Raw genomic sequence first — 21,493 nt, 5'->3', positions numbered from 1 at the left:
CTTACTGATGGAAGGTTTTCACTCAAAATCTCACGATACATGGCCTCATTCATTCTTTCCTTTACACAAATCAGTCGTCCTGGTCCCTTTGCAGGGAAACAGCCCCAAAGCATGATGTTACCACTCCCATGCTTTACAGTAGGTATGGTGTCCTTTCTCCTCCAAGCACAAGTTGAGTTTTTACCAAAAAATTCTATTTTGGTTTCATCTGACCATATGACATTCACCCAATCCTCTTCTGGATCATCCAAATACTCTCTAGCAAACTTCAGACGGGCTCGGACATGTACTGGCTTAAGCATGGGGACACGTCTGGCACTGCAGGATTTGAGTCCCCTATTAGGGGTGTCAAAAAATAATTTTTTGTAATCTCGATTAATCGCATGACTTCCATAATTAACTCATTATTAATCGCTAATTAATTGCATATTTTGTATCTGTTCTGATTGTACATTAAAGGATATTTTTCAATTTTACGATACTCTTATAAACATAGGAGTGGACCAATATGCTCTCATTATGCAAAAATATTTATTATTGCAACATTTACAACTCAGTCCAACATGAAACATTAAATGGGCACATTAACATTAATTCAAAATCAACAATGTAGTGTCCAACTCAAAATTTGGAAAGAATGAATAAACATGCAGTTTTCAAAGAGCTTAAAATAAATAATTGATCATTCTGCATCGCAGCAGAGACATTTTCAATTTGTCATCTAAACGTACCACCTCAAAGCAAATGGCACACAATATGATTGTGCCTAACCACCTCACATAGGTAGAAATAAAACATAACACAAAACACAAAATCATCTCTTACTACAAAGAAGGCTCAACATAGGGTGTTACAAAAAAAATTAAAACAAAGAAATTGTGCCATTAACAGCTCTCATATTATATTCAGCAGTCTGTATAATCCTGCCTTATCCTTTCCCATCCTATTCTTGACAAAATGAACAAAACCAAAGCGCTACTATATATGTGGGTTGTCCACATTACTTTGGTTTCTTAGCACTGTGCCAGTTGCTCAAACACACAAGCATGTTTACATTTTCAGACGACAGGGCAGCTCTCTACTTCTGAACAACATGCTCAGACAGTGAAAATAACCTCTCACATAGTACAGATGGAGCAGGTGTTGCCAAGTGCTTGCGTGCACTTTGAAGCTGAACTTTCCATCCAAAAGACCCTTTTCCGTGTCCATAGCTCCGCGCTGTTCTACCTTTATCCACAAACACATTGCTGCCTGAATTGCCAACCACTCATTAGGGCGCCCTTATGTTGTTCTTCTTTGTGGTCTTTATCGGTGGTCTGCTCCCACCATTTGTGGCATTATATATATATATATATATATATATATATATATATATATATATATATATAAGCTAAATTGTTTTACATTTTGGGCTCAGCATCTTGTCTTGTTACATTATTGACCAATTTCGGGTTTTATGAAATTTTTTTTAAATTACAATTTGGGTATTGTTATACATTTTGGGTCATTGTTACATATCGGGCTCTAACAAGCCATCTCTGCAGTAATTATACAAGTTTTGAAAATATACTGTACATTCCGCAATCAGTGAAACGTGACGTAGTGTTGTGACTCTACTGATGACAGGAACAGGTACACAAATCAAACGTGCTGTATCAGCACCAGAAGACAAAAAGAAGAGGGAAGATGTATCTTTCATAATTTATTTGGAGGTTACAGCAAAAAAAAAAATGAAATGCAGAGCTTTTTTTTATTTATTATTATTTCAAGTTGCTGATGTTGTATTTGTCCTAAATCATTTAAGGCAGTATAAGACATCTTCAGGGAGGGAATAAAACAAAGCTGATGACTCAATGATCCATTTTCTTTCAGACAGGGTGTGCAGATTGAGAGGGACCCTGATGGCAAAGGCAGAATCCCTTTTTGATTCTGTCTTTATCCCAGTATCAGCCAGCAGAGCTACACCTGAGGACCTATGGCTGTAATCTGGTTCACATTGGCTCAACTTCACAATAAAGCAGCTCAGAAGCTGACGTAGATCTTTCTATTACTTTTTCCATTCTTTGGTACATGGATTTAACAATGTGCTGCTATTGCATCTCCAGAGACTGTGCTCTCTATTGCTACAGTAGCACAAAGTCACTATATAGGTCCATAATGGGAATGTCCTGTCTCTAAAGTGTACCAGTGGTTTCTAATCTCATTTGGGATCTAAATGGATGAACTTATCATTGTTTTCTTGTATGAAGCTGACAGAGTATGACCTCCTTTGCTGCTTCATAAAGCTGGATAATTGGTCTGTTTTGGACCACCGTGGGTGAAAATCTCAGTTGATCATCACTTTCTGCATCACTACATGCAACAGCATGTAATTTTCAAATGCCCTGAATTACCATCATCATCTTTGCCATGCTTGCCTACGTTGAGTTGCCATGGAATTGAAAGGATTGAGGTAAGCCTTTCTGGGACTTGGTTGTTTTTACTGTAGGTTTGAGAAAATATTTATTTTTACATCTTAAATCAGTGGTTCTCAAACTTTTTTGGAGCAATTACTAACCTTTTCCTTATTTCTGAATCCAAAAACACCCTTTTTCTTATTTCTGAATCAAAGTATGACAACATCTTGCCCAGAATATTATGAAAAAACAACTATTGAGCATAAAGTTTGAAGGAACGTGTGATAACACACATTTTAAATCACCCTATTTTGTAAATAAGTAGAATGAAACAATATTTCGTGCCTCTCAAATGGATTTATTTCTATAGTTTTTTATCATTTGCAGTTATCTCCAACCTGGTGTGGTATCAAGACTGACTCTTGTATTTTCAGGTCATGTTTTAATCAAGATAATTTCATCATCAATGTTACGATTATAATTTTTAACTAAAATAAATAAACATTATAAACCCCATATTTTTCTCTCTCAAGTACCCAATGTACTGCCATCACGTACCCCTAGGGGTACACAAACCCCCATTTGAGAAACACTGCCTTAAATATTGGCTCACCTACTGTTTTAAGTTGAATTCACTTTTTTTTTTGTAAGTAAAGCACCAGCTTTTGTGAAATGAAACATAATCAGACATGATTACTGAACTATAACAGACAGGAAATATTAATTTCATAAGGGTACGACTCAAACACTTATTAAATGACCTACAAGATCATCAGACTAAAGACCATCAAACAGAGCAAATAATATGCTGAATACATTTCCAACGTCATGTAGCAGAAAACTGGTTTTCATTTTCACAGCTATTTGAGTGACGGTGATTTGATCTATACGTGTGTGTGTTTGTGCTTATGATTGTGTGTTTTCATTGTGTACGCCTGTGTTAGACATTTCCTGGTTGATATCTGGCTAGCACCACCTGTATAGGCTTCTATAGGCTCCAGAATCCATACATTTCATTGGAGGGAAAAAAAAAACATGACTTGGGAAACAGAGTAACAGACAGATTTAGATCAGATTAATCCATGTGCATTCCCTGAAATATTCACACCTTTGGTCACACGGAATAGGAATCCAGAAACCCCATATGACACCTCTGCAAACATGGGCTCAATTTACAGAACCTTCATTGCTCCAAATTAGCTGACATAACCCTTGAAAAATATGGATTATCTGCTTTCAATGTTTCGTACTGTCTAAAGTATTGTGCATCACACTGTCACGGTATATTTGTGCTTATGAGGAAATAATCGACTGTTATTCTACAGGAAAACAAAAGCTATACATTAAACCAGACCTTGGCACCAGGCGGCCTGAGGGCTCATTTTGTTCGGCCCTTAAAGCAAATCCACAAAATGACTCCAAAAACACACAAAACACAAAAAATACAGAAAATGATGAAAAAAAGTGCACAAAAAGACAGAGAAAACCCAAGTAACTCCAAAAAACCACAAGGAACACACTTAAATTTGAACAAAAAAGCACAAAATAGCTCAAAAACACAGAATGAAAAGAAAAATTCACAAATTCACAACAAAAATCCATAAAGTTGCAGAAAATACACAATTAATAATCATAAATACTCAGAAACGTCACCTAGCAACAACTAAAATGAACCAAAAATTTTATTACACACAAAACAACCACATTATAAACAGACAAAACCTTTGTTCTTTCCTGTAATAATGTCATTATTCTAAATACTATTGACTTTTGAAATATACTGTATGCCTTTATCCTCTTCTTAACTACATATTTGTGTGTTTTTAATTTATTAAGATTTGATTGCTATTCTGTTTTTATGTGTTGAAACACCATTCCAAGTTGCTACAAATTCCGTTGTATGACTTTTTTCAATGTCAATAAAAAGCTATCCATCTATCTATGTTTTTAATGTGGCCCTCAGATCAGAAAATCACATTTTGTGATAAAAGTTGCTCGTCTTTTGCTTTACGCCAATCAACCACAAAATTCAACTTCAGCATAATGACTAAAATTCCTATCTCACACATAAACTACAGCACGTTTCCTCATAACTGAGCATTAGATAGTGATGTAGATCCGAGCAAAACACAGACCTGCTGTGCACATGAGATTCATATGCTATTTCTGGCAATCATAATTATTTGATGACGGGGATTCTTGTTACTCAACCAACCTTTTGTGCACAGTATCTAGGTGTGAATAATTTAGCAGCGGGAGCCAGAAAGGTGGGTCCCTTAAAACAGCAGGTGCAGTCAAACTCAGTGGGCAGAAGACACGGATCCAGCTCCAGCGTCTACACAGCGTTTCTTCACACTCTCGTTTCTTACCGTCGCCTTAGATTTCAATTCAACATTTAATATTTTAATCCATATAAACTGCATTTTCTCATGGCCGGCGCCAGAATGTCAAGTTAATGTGCTGCAGCTCGGGTTGGACAGGCATTCTTTTCTGCATCTCATCTCATATAAGCCACCATGGAGCGCTATGAAGGCACTAAACCCAGAAAGGTGATGTATTCACTACTTTACTGACAACAATTGATTGAAAGCACTTGTTAAAAACACATTTTCTCGTGGAAAAGTCACGCGAGGGTAAATTCTGCCCATGCACTTTTTTTTTTTTTTTTTTTACCTTTTTCGTAGCATTGCATGAAAACATGCAGGTTGTCACACTTTAAAAAAGAAGAGAAAAATACCACTCAAAAACCTATTTTGAGCTACGAATATGAGACAATGCTGTGTAACTGCTAACTCAAAGTTAAACTGATTAAACACATTCAAAGACATTGACTATTATTATTATTATTATCTAAAAACTACAGGTGAGATTCAAGTTGGCGTCGTCCTACAGCGGTCGGGTTCTGAAACACGTGTACGAGGATGGTCAGGAGTTGGACAGTCCGGAGGAGAAATACCCTCACAGCTTCATCCACCGCAAAATCCCACCTAGCCACCTGGAGGTGGAGCAGTTGTGTGGGTTTGAGGATTCTCCCATGGAACAACAGGGTTAGTTATAGTATGACCACTGAGTACAGATAGCTGGTATCTGTACAATGGGTTTGTCTAGGCTGCACTCTATGCATATAGGTGGATTTTCTTTACCTGGTAAGAGCCAGATTGATGTGTAGCCCCTCCTTCTAACTCGAGTTCTCTACATCAATCTGGGTCTGTGTCTGGCGAATCCTTTCAGAACCAGGGAGGGACATGAACAGAATGCTTGAGGCTGATTGGACAAAGTGCCTGTCCACCATGATTTGTTTTAGCCAATCACACGGAAACAACGAGGCTCCGCTTTGCCGTCTTTACCGTCCAAAAATGCACAAACCGCCTCTCGCTGTTGCTCTTTTCAAAAAAGAAATGCAGGATTCTTCTAAAACTGAGTTGATAGCAGCTTCCACACGTTCATCCTCCTGCGTCAACATCTTTCTATTTTGATTCAGAACTATGCTAATAGCGGTAGCCCAGCTAGTTCCTCTCCCCGCAACTGTGCATGCACCAGTTTTGCTTCTGCCTTCATCACACCCGGATATCCCACCCTAGACCACAACACTGCCTCATGATTGGTTCGAACCGTTTCGGTTCGGATTAGAAAGGCAAAGGCAGGAGCAGCACAAGATGGATTCTGGTGTTTGTGAACACCAGGAGAATCCAGGATTTTCTATAAAATGTATTGAAAATGAAACAATTGCATAAATTAGCAGAAATAAAGTGTCTCATATTTGAACCTCAACAATTCCTACCTCTTCAAGTCCTCAAATTAAAGTGAAACCGTGAAAATGTAGTATTTAAGAAGTTAATCAAATCAAATCAATTGAAGTAAGTAAACATAACTTAGTTTTTAAGACAACGGGTTTGCATACAGTATTTTCTTCTAAGTAAAATCAACTTATCATTCTTTCCAGTGAATATAGAGACTAGCCTCTGTCTAGCAGAAGTTTTACTGGAGTCATTTCAGCATGTTCACTTCTGTATGTTGTAAAATATAGTGTAAGAAAACCGCTCTGCGTGACATAAAAACTCCCTGTGCATGTGTATGCATAATTGTCGTCATCATTTGTGTAAACCACGTCATTGTATTTGGCAAGGGGCTTAATGGTAAACTTATATTTGTGCATAGAGACTTTATTTTTTATTTAAATACGTCAAGTAAAACTGGAGTTGCTGTTATTTAAGTTTCTTTATTCATGCTTGTGATCTTCATGTTAGGTTGCTCGCTGTTGTTAGCTTGTTAGCATTTTGTTGCATGAGCATGATGAGTCACAACATGACATTAATAAACGTTCTTGATGAAATTTAGAAAACAGTTACCAAATAAACAACAATGACCCTAACCTATGACCCAACAATGACCCTAACCTATAACAATGTTATAAAACAACTGGTACACTTTTGATATAAAATACAATGGCTCAAGTTAGAGATTTATTGGTACAGGTTCTAACTTTTTACTACTCAAAACTTATCATTTTTATTCTGTACACAGGTCAACATCCTCCAACAGGGCTCATTGCACAGAGAATCAATGTGTACAGAGGGATGGGAAGCTACAAGTCTGCTGCCGGCCAAACAGGCGAAGCAGAGGGCGACAGTAAAGTAAGCAGTACGGTGCTTTTGCAGCATGCAGAATTCGGACATTAACCCCGTCCGGGGGTTACTAAACACAGTGTTATCTCCAGCTGTGTCAGCTATAACTTTAACGTTCTGAAAGCAGGGACCGTCTTAGTTCATTAATCGCTGCAGGTTATGAGTCGGAACTGAAATGGTGACTCTGCTGATGTCAGATTTCATGGGTTGTTGAAAATGGCTCCGTAAAAGGAAATTGAAGAAAAGAGGTGTATTACGTTGAAGGTTGAAGCCTTTTTCATTTGTTTTTACTGTGATTTCTTGCGTTTCTTCACCAGACAAGGAGGGCAGAGATTTTCTTTGCAACGTTTTTGTTCTAGTTTGTTCCCTCTCTCCGCATCAGCCCGAAATAAACATCCTCCATTTTTTTTTGCTGCATTTTCCAGTTTGTGAAAACATCAGAAATGAGACAGGGAGTCTCTTTGGCAGCATTTTGTGGGCTAAGAAACCACAGTAAAAGAAGTTTGCAGAAATTTGCAAAATAAAAACGATATTTCTAAACGTCGACAAAGTGTAATTGCACTTTGAACGTGTTTCTATTAAAGCAGAACTAAGTAACTTTTTCACCTTAATAAATCCTTCTTGTAGTCCCTGTGAGGGTAATACAAGTGTTTATGGGGTGATTGGGGGGTCTTTCATCCCCTCCTGCTGTCTCTGGCCAGAAAACCGCACTTGCAACTTTCTTGCCACCGACCCAGTGGCAAGATGTACTGATTTACCGCAACCCAATACAAACTAATGCTAGATTATGCACACGGTTCTATACAAATTCACTTTTCTCAAACTTATATCATGGCAGAGCCAGCAAAAAAAAAGGCAGAGAAGATCTTTGTCCGAGGAACGGAGCAACTCCATGCAGTGACAGCTCAGCAGCAATACACAGCAATCGCACACACACTGTCGTCGCGGCAACAGCCACGCACACACACTCGTAACCCAGCGCTCCATCAGGCAGCACAAATATCCATCCATCCATCCATCCATCTATTTTCAGAGCCGCTTTGTCAGCACACAAACAATCACATTTCCATACTCCCTTCCGTATTACGCCCACATCATTCATTCATTTTACTTGTCTCTCTTCCTCATACTGTTCACATGGTCACATGGGACTATATGTGTCACTGTCGTGTTAGGATTTTTCAGTGATCGGTTGCTACCGTCTTGGAAGAGCAGAGGTGCGCATGTAGCTGTGGGATGGGGCAGGCGGCGGGGGGTGTACAGTGTTTACGACAGTGACATAACCAAAAGGGACCTTTAGGGGGAGCGCTAAGAGCAAGTTACTTAGTTCTGCTTTAAAGGTTGTTTTGATCAGGAGCCTTGTAACTACCGTGAAATCTCATCCCACGAAACTTTGCTGCAGGCAGATGGATGCTCAGAACCTCCTTATTACACTCCGTATTCCTTTGTTGTTTCACGTCTAGTGTGACACTAATCATTTTTAAGTATAGTGGTAAGAAATGTCGGAGTGAAGTGGTCATCTGACCAGGTACCTCACGTTATGTGATGTGTATTTGCATAAAACGTGTTTCCATGTCGCTTTTGCGACACATTTCAATCTCAAAATGTTTGAAATTCCTCCTCATAAAAGTGTAAAAATCTTTTTATCTGAGTGTTTTTTTCGAAACTCAGGTGTTTCCATTATCAGTTTATATTGCGCTATTTAGATTTTTACAATTTCCAACGGTAATGGAAACGCAGCTAATAAGTGAGTGTTTACAGTGGCGATCAAACCAAACTTTTAGCGGCAATTAAACCCATTCCAACTGTTCCTTAGGAAATCCACTTTGATCTCCCATTTATCTTTGCAGGTATTTACATTATCATCAATCCGAATAGTTTTTATATAAATATTGTCGTTAAACATTTGGCTGAGTTAATAAAAAAAAACATCAGTAGTAAAAGAGGTTCAAGACAGGCTTCAGCTGCTATCCATTTGTCTTTTCTCTTTTAAGCCTTTTGATTTATGATGTTGACAGTTTAAGTACACACACACACAGCTTGATAGCACAGCATTCATGCAGCTTATACGCACAACACTCATTTTTTTCGCCACACGCTTAAACGCCGTGTGCACTTTATACTCTTTATACCTCCTTTCCTTTGATGCCAGTTCATTAAATTCAAGGGATAGATGTATTCTAACATGGTCCTCATTCCAACAAACATTTTTATATGCACGTGATGGATGGGGCACGTTTACATTCATGGCACTATTCTAAACTGTTAATCCATGCCATATAACAAGGGGTATCAACCACACGGTTTGGTTGTTGTCACTTGGGGACGTTATTTTAGACGCCTGACACTAAGATACAAGAATTTTAAAGAAGGTGATATTTAAAAATAAGCTATAATACAATGCCCGCCTGGCATAAGATGGTTAAAGACAATTATGCTGTTATTTATTTGTTCTATAAAAACCAATAGGGTCTCATTACGTATAAAATAAGGGTAATCAAAGCTCCACCTGCATTCTATAGACTGTCTAACAAAAGGAAAGGACACCATGAAGTAAACATTTCCTTAGTGGAGAAAACATGATGTTTTGGACCTCCTGTGGCTGTAGCCTCATTAGTGCAACACGGTGAGGACTGAGGAGGAGGTCTGATGCATCGCCTGCTGGCCTTCAAGGCTGTTTCATTCTTTAATCTTCTAAACAAAGGCACATCCTCCACAATGACTATCAGTATTTACCGAATGCATCACTGGATTTCTGCAAATGATGCAAGATAAGTTACTAAGTTACTACTTTAGGCCACAGGTGCAAAAGTTTTCTCGCTCAAATGAAACTTCTTTAACCTCGCTTTTTTTTTCACAATGTGATACCTTTTGTACTGAGCCCCTAAAGAGACACGGATATTTTTTTTTATTGCGTGCTCACTTAAAGGTTCTACGCGAGAGCGTTAAAGTAGTTCTAAGGGAGCATGTAATATTAGGCGCGCACGTAAAATGTTTTACGTGCGTGCTTACAAACGTCATTTATCAGGCTGCATGCTCTTCTCGTAAGGAGTTACCTAACATGGATGTTTTTGGATGGTGGGAAAAGTCACCAAACATAAGGAGTAACCAAACATAAATGGAAGGTTTTTCCTGCTTCCCAGAATGGATTCAAAGTGCTTTTAAATTAGGGTTAGGATTTAGGTTCATGCATAGGGTTTAGCATTTTGTGGTTAGGCTTAGCCTTTATGATTGACCACTTTTATACTTCCTTACTAAGGTTAGGTAGGGGACTAAATATTTAGAGGGGAAGCATTTTAAATTGTTTAACAGGGAGCCTGGCTCTGGTTAAAGTTAGGATTAGGATTGAAGTTAAGGTAATTTGAAATGAGGAAATCATTTTGGCGCACACAAAACAATAGATTTACATGGTAGTTACACGATCCACTGGCAATTTATGCTGTTCTGTACTGAAGTAGAAATGGTAAAGTGGACAAAGTTGTTTTTTTTTTTTCTGTTTCTCTTCTGTGATTGCACTCAGTGTGAGCTACAAATGGTTTGAGCGTTTTTGTGCTAAATATAGTCATCCATTGTTTCTTTCGCTCCTCAGCCAACTTTGCCTCATTAATGAATGCTTCCCATATTCACACATTCTTTTCTTTTTTTGCCTTAATGATTAGTCCTTTACTAAATTTAAAATTGCAAGAGATAGATTTAGTTAGAAAATTCCCTAAAAACAGAAAGGGGAGGCATCAAATATTTCCCTATCTAATTCCGGTAGTTTAATGTAGGTGATATTTAATACAGGAGTACCAGCTACAAGTTAAAGGTTTGAAGTCAATAATTAACAACTTTAATCCAGTGTTTTCCTAAACTGGTGATCGCTCTATGGTCACTCAGATCAAGGTTGTATCTTAAAGCTGCTGTCTGGAGTTTCGGAGAGAACGTCTCGATGTCCCGCCCTCAACAGCTCTACTTCTACGCCTATACGTTTGTGCAAAACATAAAGTCGCATAAATACAAAAACTACACATTTATTGTTAGGACTTTTGATTAAAACATGTTTATTACCTGTCCATGAGATATGCTGCCAAATCCTTGTACGTTCAGAATCTTTGTAAAAGCAGCAAGTCTTTTCACCTTTGAAAAGCAGCTCCGAGATAAATTCTGTTGAGGTCACAAAGACGTTTATCCACAAGCTGGACTTTTCTTTTCTAGCAGAAGCTTTATAGTGATACCATTTTGCTGTTGTGACGGTGGACGCACATTCACTTTGATTGACAGTGGCCCACTCCAGGACGTCGAAGCCTATTGGCTGGGGGAAGTCGGCGTTTCCTTGCATTTGTATAGGGGTCTATGGATGAAGGTGGGACTGTACATTAAAGGGCCCATGTTACGCTAAATGGACTTTTCTGTGCTTTAAAGATCATAAAAGTGCTATTGGGGTTCATACAAAGTGTTTTTTTCATTGATTCCCGAGCCGCGCCTCCAGGAAGCTCTCTGCTGTGATTGACATGTAAACAGACACTCCCACGAAGGTGAGCATGTCAGCGTCCTTCACGCAGTGCTATGTATGTATTTTCAACAGACTATGTATGTACCGGTGAACGCCCCGCCCCCACGCTCTGTCTCATGTTTATAAAGCAGCATGAGCTCCGCTACAGAGTGGGTGGGAGGAGAGCGGGACGTCCTCTGGCCCTACGTCACCGTGCGGGGAGGAGGAAGTCAGTGTCCCGTCTATAGACACGCCCAATCATGAATATGCATAAGTAGGCCGCAAATCAGCCTGTTTCTGTAGAGTTGCTCAGAAAGTGACTTTTCAGAGGCTAAAACTCTGGAAAACAGGCAAATTTGGGAAAATAAACCTCAACTATTATGTTTTTGGGGTTCTTAGAACAAATGAAGATGGGTGAAAAATAGCATGACATGGGACCTTTAATGTATATGAATTATCACTGGCAGTAGACCATAGTAAAATACTAGTTAGGTATTTTTTCACATGTCTAAAGAATGATACATAAACATAGATTTCTCAGAAACTCCGAATATCAGCTTTAAGCGTCATGGTTTACTCATGCATTTTCCACCAAAGACTTTTAAAGAACAACACTTGGAAAAATGTGTGGATGATGTTTGAGAGGAGAAAATACATAAATTAACTTTGTCTTGTAATGGGAAGTAAACTGAAGTAGGATTTTCTCATGATTGTTTCCTTCCAGTCGTCAGTGTTGGACTTTGGCAAGATAATCATCTACACAAGCAATTTACGCATCATTAGGGCGCCACCAAAGAAGCCTGAAATTTTGCGGCACCAAGCGGTGCCTCCCGTAGAGTTGGAGGGATACCCGAAGGCCAGAGAAAGGGGAAGCAGAAGGAAGGCGAAAACTCTTTATACGCAAGAGGGGGAGGAAATAACGGCGAAACAGTTCAACGACGCAGAAACTAAGGTAATGATCCTTGGCTAAATTATTCTCAGTAGTGTGGTGCAGTGTTTTAACACCTTGTTTTTTCCTTGGTGTTCTCAGTTTCACTGTGTCCTTCTCCTCTTCCTCTTCCTCCTCCTCCTCCTCCTCCTCCTCTCATCTTACAGTTCTTCAATACTCTCCTCACTTTATTTTTGCTTTGTAGGAAAGAAATGACTTCAGCACCATCCCAAGGTCTCTCCCGTGTTTCCTTGAATCTTCCACCACATTTGGCCCTCTTTCCTTTTCCTTTTCAATGCAACCTCCCTCCTATACCATAATAACCAGCGGCCCCATTGTCCTAGTGTTATCTATCAACTGTGAACAAATACTGATGAATCAGCAGTTTCTTTCTGCCCTTGCAGCATCTGTATGCCACTTACCAACCAGTGATACCAAGCCTACTAGAACACCATCTTTCTGGGATTCTGTTCCCTTTCTCTCCCTCTATCCCTTTATCCCTTTCTCCACTCTTTAGTTAAAATAATTTACTGAAAAAACAATGAAAACAAAATAAATATTTGCGAATTGTTTTAACATTTTTTTTTCATACTAATTATACCAACCAGGATATGTATATGTACTGTATATTAAGCTACAAGGCAGATATTACAAAGCCCCCACGCAGCTTAAAATAATTTATGTTAGAGTGTGAGAAAACTACAATTTAATGCCTTATGTAAGTAAATCAAGCATCATGTGCCTCTTTCCGCAAGCAAATTTGGGAAAATATAATTCATCATCGACTGCCACCGAAGCAAAAAAACAAAAAAATAAACAAAAATTGTATATACACATACAGTATATTGAGTGCACCTCAGTGTCTGTTCAGCTTCTACTCGAGTTCCTTCCCTGTTTCACCAACTTTACTGAGTCCTTGAAGGGAATTACAAAGGGATACAAGCATTTGGTTTACTGTCTTCAACTATGTATGCGCCATTCTTTATAGATTTCCTTTAACCATTCAAGCCATTCCATAGATGTCATGTTTGTTCTATTTAAGACATTTTGTTGTTTAATTGCACTCATTCTATCAGTTTGTTGATGACATGTACACTTTGCTGCAAAAACTAATGAGCACCCAGCTGTGCATTATTATCTAACTGAACAAAGTCGTTATAGGAGTTGCTCCCTAATACCATTAACAATTTGTAGCGTTTGTCTGCAGGAAGTACCCAAGATCAAATAGACATCAGTGTTAATGCTTGTGTTCATGAAACAACCCACGACTGAAAGAGTAACAGCTGCAGTGTTAAATAATAGGTTCAAAAACAAGATCAATGTAATTTAGTCGTGGCGAACTCTAAATGACTTCCAATCATAGGTAAAGTTTGAGTTTATTGCAAGGGGGAGGGGGTGGGGGCATTAATAGTGACGTAGCTGATAATGTTGACTACTAAAATGTGCGTCGCCGTGTTGTTTAATGTTGTAAATTCATGATCAAATCATGCCGGCGGCTGGGCGCAGTGTCGCTTCACCATTTACATTGTGATGATGAATTGCGCAACAGAAGAAGAACCAACCTAAAGACTCAAAAGTTTGGGACCATTTCACTGAAAACTTACAAATGAATTCATACATATTTTCTACAGTCACTGTGTTTTATAGCACTTAAAACATATGTATATTATGTACATTATATTGAGATTTGTATTGTCAGTAGGGAGTGATCAACATCCCACAGTGATGGACCAGGGAGATAAGAACCAGTGACCCTACGATTACTCGCCTGCTCCCTTAACCACTAGTCTTTTTATCCACAGATAGCATGTTTACGTTCAGTATATAGATAATCTGATTTCGAAGCGCAGCGGGTGCTGTCACAATCAGTTCCACTTTTAGTAGCCGTTATATCGCCTCGTCGCCTTTGTGACCTAAAGCGACGCAGCAGTTGGACAAATAAACGATTATCACCTTAAATGGACAATTCCTGTGGTTTGAGGTGAGGAGGAGGAGAAAGCAACGTAGCAGCTGCTCTGAGTGTTTGAAACAGATGAAAGTTTACTCCGCTGCTGCTGCTGCTGCTGTCACACACACAACCTAATCACAATAGCCACTTAAATAGCTATGTGTTTTACTGTAATGTGCAGTTTTGCGTATGGATAGTAAAAGACAACTGCTTTGGTGATCACTGATCACACTCTCCTAGAGCAAGGCATGAAGTTTGTGTCTTAGAACAAATGGAGAGGGGTGAAAAATAGCACAATACTGAACCTTTTAACATTTGTTTGTCAAGTTTTCCTTTTCAACTCAGTTTGTGACCTTGCATCTTTGCCCCCATCCTCCGTCTTCTTTTATCCCTATATTCACTTTTCTTCCTCCTCTTCTTCAAGGTCTCTTCTTCCTTCCTCTGATGTGTCTCTTCTGTCTCCAGGAGGCTGACAGCTGTCTGAATTGTGGCGGCTCAGGTTGTGCTCCCTGCTCCCTGTGTCACGGCAGCAAGCTGTCCATGCTGGCCAACCGCTTCATCGAGTCCATCAGCGATCTGCGTTGCCAAGCCTGCTACCCCCATGGTCTGGAGAAGTGCCAGTGCTGCTCCAGTAAATAGCACAGTTTGCCTAACATTGGTGTCTGGCAGACATAGGCAGTGTGAGCGTAAAGCCAGCGTGTAGCTGTGAGTGAGTGAGTGTTTTTCAATGGGTGTTGATCTAATCCATATTAGTCTTAGCGTGGTGTTTCGAATCACCAATAGGATTGAAAAGCTGTCATTGGAAAGAGGGGCTGTGACTGTGAATGAGCACACAATCATACAATCACCGTGTGCTGTGAAGATAACACAAAAGCATAATCGCTATTTTTTTTTTTTTGTTGACCCGATTATTTGCATTCACGTTTTTCCATCCACCAAAAATCTGCTTTCACCATGGCGTTGTCACGTTCATTAAAACGATGTGGAGGTTTTGCCGTTTACTAGATCAACCAGGGAAGGCTTGCTTTTTTTCAATCTTTCCCCCAACAGAGAGAATGAAACCCTTTTCATCCCAGCATGGTGTGCAGAATATGGGTGAATGAACATTTATTTATATCTTTTTCAAAGTGGAGAAAATAAGACGAGAGTAAAAGTTGGAGAAGAACACACACAGAGAGAAAATGTTTTGGGATGTTTTAATGTTAATCACCTGGTTGAAACATGAAAAGGAGAACATGCAAAATTCATCCGTGTACCCTTCGTTCTTTGGTTATTCCGTTTTAAAACCAAATCAAAATAACAAATAAACAGTGTGGTGTGGTTATTTTGTTTTGCTGACATAAAACCAAAACAGAAATACAGAATAATCAAAAACCAAACAAGCATTGTTTTTATGTTTTCAAATCTAAAGCAGAACTAAGTAACTTTTTCACCTTAATAATTCACCTTTCTCATAGTCCCTGTGAGGGTAATACAAATGTTTATGGGGTGATTGGGGGTCTTTCATCTCTCCCTGCTGTCTCTGGCCAGAAAACCTCACTTGCAACTTTTCCTGCCTCCGACCCGGTGGTAAGACGTACTGCTTTACGGCAGCTCAATACAAACACACTGTCGTCGCAGCAACAGGAACACACACACTCACAACCCAGTGCTCCGTCAGGCAACACACACACAAATATCCATCCATCCATTTTCAGAGCCGCTTTGTCAGCACACAAACAAACACATCACACACATTTCCACACTCCCTTCCATATTACTCCAACATCATTCATTTATTTTACTTGTCTCTTTTCCTCATACTGTTCACATGGTCACATGGGACTACGTGTGAAAACACCCTTAGTGTTACTGTTGTATTAGGATTTTTCAGTGTTGCTGCCGTCTTGGGAGAGCCTGTAGCTGTGGGATGGGGCAGTTTTTACGACAGTGACATAACCAAAAGGGACCTTTAGGGGGAGCGCTAAGCGCAAGTTACTTAGTTCTGGCTCAGGTGGTCGTGGGTCGTCTTCTGATCGAGAGGTTGGTGGTTCGATCCCAGTACCTGACTATGTGTCGAAGTGTCCTTGGGCAAGACACTGAACCCTAAGTTGCTCCCAGTGGTCGACGAGCGCCTTGCATGGCAGTCCTGTCCCATTGGTGTGTGAATGTGAGAGTGATTGGGTGAATGAGCTGATGTGTAAAGTGCTTTGAGACTGCTTCAGTGTGGTGATAAAGCGCTATATAAATCAAGTCCATTTACCATTCACCATTCTGCTTTAATCTTGTTCTGTTTGTGTGATATTTGGATAGTTACGGGACAGAGTAAAAGTCCACCCCCATCTGTGGGTCCTCTCTGTGTGGTGAGCTTAAAACAGGAAGCGCTCATCCTAGTTTAACTTAAATATCCAAATATCACACAAACAGATGATTTCATTTTAAAACAGAAAAACGCTGCTTGTCTGGTTTTTGATTTGTCTGTATTTTCTGTCAGTAAAACAAAAATCACCACACTGATTTGGTTTTAAAACGGAATAACCAAAGAACGAAGGGTACATGGATTATGCAAACTCGTTTTTTGCAGACTTTTTGCAGAATCCCTGCTGTTTTGTCTGTTACAGAACCTCACAGCATACTCACATTATTCATTTGAGATGGAGATAAACTGTTGGAGAAGCAAAGTGCAACTCACCAGTCAAAACACTTGCCAGTAAATTAGTTTCTTCCTTTAAGGAAAATGTCTCTGTTATCGTACAAGGACAGAATTTTAGGATGATTGAAGTTTTTTCCCGCTACATTAACTCAGAAATTAAACCTGCTCAACTCAACTTAGCAAAAGTGAGGACAAAAAAATATTGTGTTTTGTAGATTATTTCTCATTGTATTTGTTTTTTTGGCAATAAAACCAATAACTGCTGGAAAGCCAGTGTGGTTCCCTTTTTAATGGTGCCATGTTTTAAGGAGCATTTGTGGGATGAACAGCAGAACAGAGTGTGTGGGTTGCACATGTGAAAAACAAGCTAAATCCTCTCTTCTTGCATTCTGTGGAGAAATCTATTGACCAAACGAGAGCTTCAGTAGCATGTGGAGGAAACCGTACCCAGCCACAACTGTCCAGAGCCAAATTGTATCCTCCAAGATGTCACTGGGCCACGCAGAAATGGGTTTTATCACTGTCTTGAGAGTTTGAGATTGGAGAGGATGGAGTGGCCCTGCCTGCCAGCAGTCCTGATCTACACTCTGTTGATGATTTGTGAGATTAGCGTGGGAGCGCTGTTCAGGGCAAAGCAATCTGAACAACTACTTTGACTGACTTTTGACGAATGCTTCGGCAGTGACTGAGCAGCCTGGAAAGCAGCAGGAAAACTTGCTCAGCTTCTCATTTACGGATGCGTGTTCCTCATGAATGTGGTGAACCATTAACTCCACTGTTTTTACAAATGTGGCTTAAAATCTTTGAATTGTCCTTATTAGAAGATCTATGCCTAACAAAATGCATTGTTTTTTGCACCATATTCATTTTATTACCTTCTAAAAAAATGGGACTACTATTATTTTAAAACCTGTATTCCACCAATTTGAAATCATATAATTAAAGATGTCACACACCCCATTTGTCTGCAGCCTATTGTTTTCTTTTGGAGTGAAGCATTCCGCCTGATTTTTAGATAATTTAGCAGCTTTTTTCTGTCAAAATGCCAGTTTGTGCTGCTTTTGGTTACTCTAACACAGTGTTTCTCAAATGGGTGTACGTGTACCCCTAGGGGTACGCAATAACACTACAGACAGTACTTGAGAGAGTGGAAAATTTACAAAAAGTGTCAGTCTTGGTCCCACCCCAGGTGTGAGATGATCGGAAATGATACAAACTATAGAAATACATCATTATTTTATGAAATGTTCAGGAGCCACTAAATCAGTGTTTTTAAGCTTGGGGGTCGGGACCCCATGTTGAGTCACCTGGAGTTTAAATGGGGTTGCCTGTAGTTTCTGAAAAATGTAAATAGATTTCAACTTTTTTTATTATTTAAAACAACACACAATCATAAACAACTGTATTTCTATACTTTCACATTGTAAATTGTGAAACTAAAATGCAGTAAAAAAATTATAAAATATCTGAGTTCAAACATGATCATATAGGGTTCAAACATATCTTATAATAAGGACAAGATTTTAGGCCACATTTATGAAAATAGTGGAGGATCCCTTTAATGAGTAACAAAACCCCCTGGTTTTTGTTGACCTGCCACTAGAAGGAAATTCAAAAAGTGCCTTGATTATGGGCGGGGCTCCTGGAGCAGTTAAGACACGCCCAGTCTAAAATATAAAATCTCCAAAGAACAATCTATGCTAAGCTAACTAGCTACTTAATACTCACCCTACCTCTCTATTCACAATTCTCTCACTACAATATACGCACCACAGATTGCAGAGTCCGCAGGTGCGAGTTTATATTGGAGGGGTGGAGCCAACAGTGATGTATGATGGTCCAATGACGTCACAGAGTCTCGTTCTCAGCCAATAGCAAAAAAGAGGGCAGTGACTCCTATATTTTACAACAAAATACACCAAATTGAAATACTTTGACTAAAATGTTGAGAGTTGGACCAGGATCAGTATCATCATTACTACTTAATACCCAAATACATTGGTTTTCAGCAGAAAAAATGGTTTTAGGGTTTAGTTACTCTTCAAAGTTTCAATATTTACAGTAAATATTACAGTAAATAGCAACATTTTTGAAACCCTTAAATAGCTTAATTAATCACATCAATCACACATTGTTGTTTTTAATGGCAGCATTAGTCATCTGAAGTGTCACGCTCTTTCCGGTTGAACACATTAAACTATTTTTTCAATGTGCAATGTGCGTAGAGAGGGAGAGAGTCAGCAGTAATGCTCTAACCTTCTACTTGTTCATTCAGTTTAGCGCATTCACAGTGACCTCAGTGATATTTACATTGCTATTTTGAAAGCAAAATGGCAAAACAAACTTTAATTCCATGTCATTACCATCAAATCAGCTGCAACCAAGCACGGTATTTGCCATATTTTTATTTATGGGCCATTTAACTGAAAAGGGAAAACATATTAAACACCCTGGTGCTAAAAAAATGTCTCCGTTAATAGTTGTCACACTTTTTATTTGCTGACATTGATTTAGGTATTTACATGTGCATTTATAGTGTGACAACATAGGATTACTTTAACCCTCAAAAGGCCTTACTATTTTCCTTGCAAACCACTTCAGAAAAAAGTGTTCCGGTTCGGGCTGCGGAACATTTTCTGTAAGTACATGAACAACACTGAGCTATAAAGTATTTATGGCAACCCTGCTGAAAGGGATTTTTTTTCCCCTACTGGCCACATGTGTCAAACAGAGATTACCAATCAACTATGTGTCAAATGTGGAAAACATTCACCACATGCAACAAGGTGCGAGCATCCGAAAGTCAAGCAGTCTACTATTTCTGCCCTCTTTATTTTCTATTACTTTACCCTATTATGTTGGATGCCCATAGCAGCTCATAAGGGAAGAGACCGTGTGGCCTCATAGCCAGCCTAAATCCCCAATCAAACCTCAATTTCTGTCATTCCTTGGATGAGAAAAGAAACCTGGGTGTAACTGAGCCCCCCGTTTTCTGGATAAAGGGAATCTCCACAGACCGCTGCAGGTTTGTAGCAGCAAAGTGAAATTCACACAGTGTATTTTCCCTGCATGAAGTCCACCTCCATTTGATGTATAACATTACTTATGTAGGCTATACTGGATTTAAAACCAGTAGGAAAGTGAATCAATACACAGTCGGATGCAGTATTCAGGTGCCTATTGATTCATTCATTCTCAAATATTCTAACAAGGGGAAGTGAATACCAACGCAGCAGGCTTAAAGTGAGCTAAAAGTTGGAGGGAAACTCACTCCACATTTTGCTAAATGCTAACCTAGTACTACCTAATGGCTTCCCCTTTTTCCCATTTCATCCTCTCACAACTGTGTAGCACTTCTCTTCCTGGTCTATAAAAACGTATTGAAGATCATTTGTGTAAATGCTGTGTTTTAAATTAACCTTGCTGTTTTTATTTTGGAAGCGTCTATTGATATGGAAATGTATCAATAGATCTTTTCTACATAGGCGTAATGTGCCTGTGTTTTCATCGTGCCAGGATGGCCAAGTGGTTGGTCTAAGGTGCCCGACTCAAGGATTATTTTATTTATTTATTTATTTTAAATCTTAACATATTTGACACGGCAAATTACACCTTTAAAAATATGTATATGAAAAAAAAAAAAAAAAAAAAATAGGGTATTTCCTGGGTTAGGGTTAGAATTAGGGATAGGGTTAAAATAAAAGGGTTAGAGGGGTAGCTAAAAATTTAAGTCACGTGGTGCACCTATCACTTCACCTTACGGATAGACTGGCAGTCTATTCATACGTTTTTGTATCAATAGCCACGGCCTTTTGTTTTAACAAGGAGAGACAGTAGTGGTCACCTACATGCACAGTTGGTGTTAACCTGCAAAATAAAAAATGCATACATTCTTTCAAATGTTTGATATATGTATATATATATACTGTATATAGTACATGATTTAATTTAATTTCAACAATCAACAAGCAGAGACATTAAGCCAATGACAGCAATCAGGTAGGATTTCTAGTGCAAAAGGACAGATGTGTATTGGGGATTACTGAAAATAACCTACAGTACATTTCTTTGGATCCATCTTTCCTTCTGTGGAGAATAAAAAGCAACTGTGTGAAGAATTCTTATATGAAGTGTAAATTGAGATGACCTAAATAGGACTGTTTTGGAGTTCGGTAAAATACAGTAGCAACGTATAAGTTCCTACCACAAATTAAGCAAGGGAACGTGAGGGTTAGTTACACAATGTGCTACCTTTCAAAAAGCATTGTTTTCTTTTCCTGCAGACAAAGAAACTGATGCAATTTAACAAAGCAAGATTTCTCCTTCATCCGGGTCACGGCACCAAATTCCCTTCCCAGATTTTTTTTAATGGAACATCTCTGAGGAGAGATGACAAGAGTAGCACTATTTTACTGTGGTTTATTATAGTTACACTTACAGGTAAAATACACAAACAGGTGGCTTGCAGGAGAAGCCTATGTCTCCCTATA

General features: G+C 39.0%; 1 protein-coding gene across 1 annotated transcript; it reads left to right on the top strand.

The window, feature by feature from the left end:
• The first annotated feature begins 4,715 nt into the window (after positions 1–4,715).
• grxcr2 (glutaredoxin and cysteine rich domain containing 2) lies at positions 4,716–15,254 on the top strand. The gene is made up of 5 exons (XM_028467375.1): positions 4,716–4,945; positions 5,260–5,443; positions 6,921–7,030; positions 12,220–12,447; positions 14,837–15,254. The coding sequence occupies exons 1-5, from the start codon at positions 4,913–4,915 to the stop codon at positions 15,008–15,010; spliced, it is 729 nt and encodes a 242-aa protein (XP_028323176.1). The 5' UTR covers positions 4,716–4,912; the 3' UTR covers positions 15,011–15,254.
• Positions 15,255–21,493: the final 6,239 nt, after the last annotated feature.

Source organism: Gouania willdenowi, chromosome 14 (assembly GCF_900634775.1).
Source record: "Gouania willdenowi chromosome 14, fGouWil2.1, whole genome shotgun sequence".
In the NCBI taxonomy this organism is placed as follows: domain Eukaryota; kingdom Metazoa; phylum Chordata; class Actinopteri; order Blenniiformes; family Gobiesocidae; genus Gouania; species Gouania willdenowi.
Note: the sequence above shows the minus strand (reverse complement) of the source record. Positions and strands in the feature narration are given on the sequence as shown.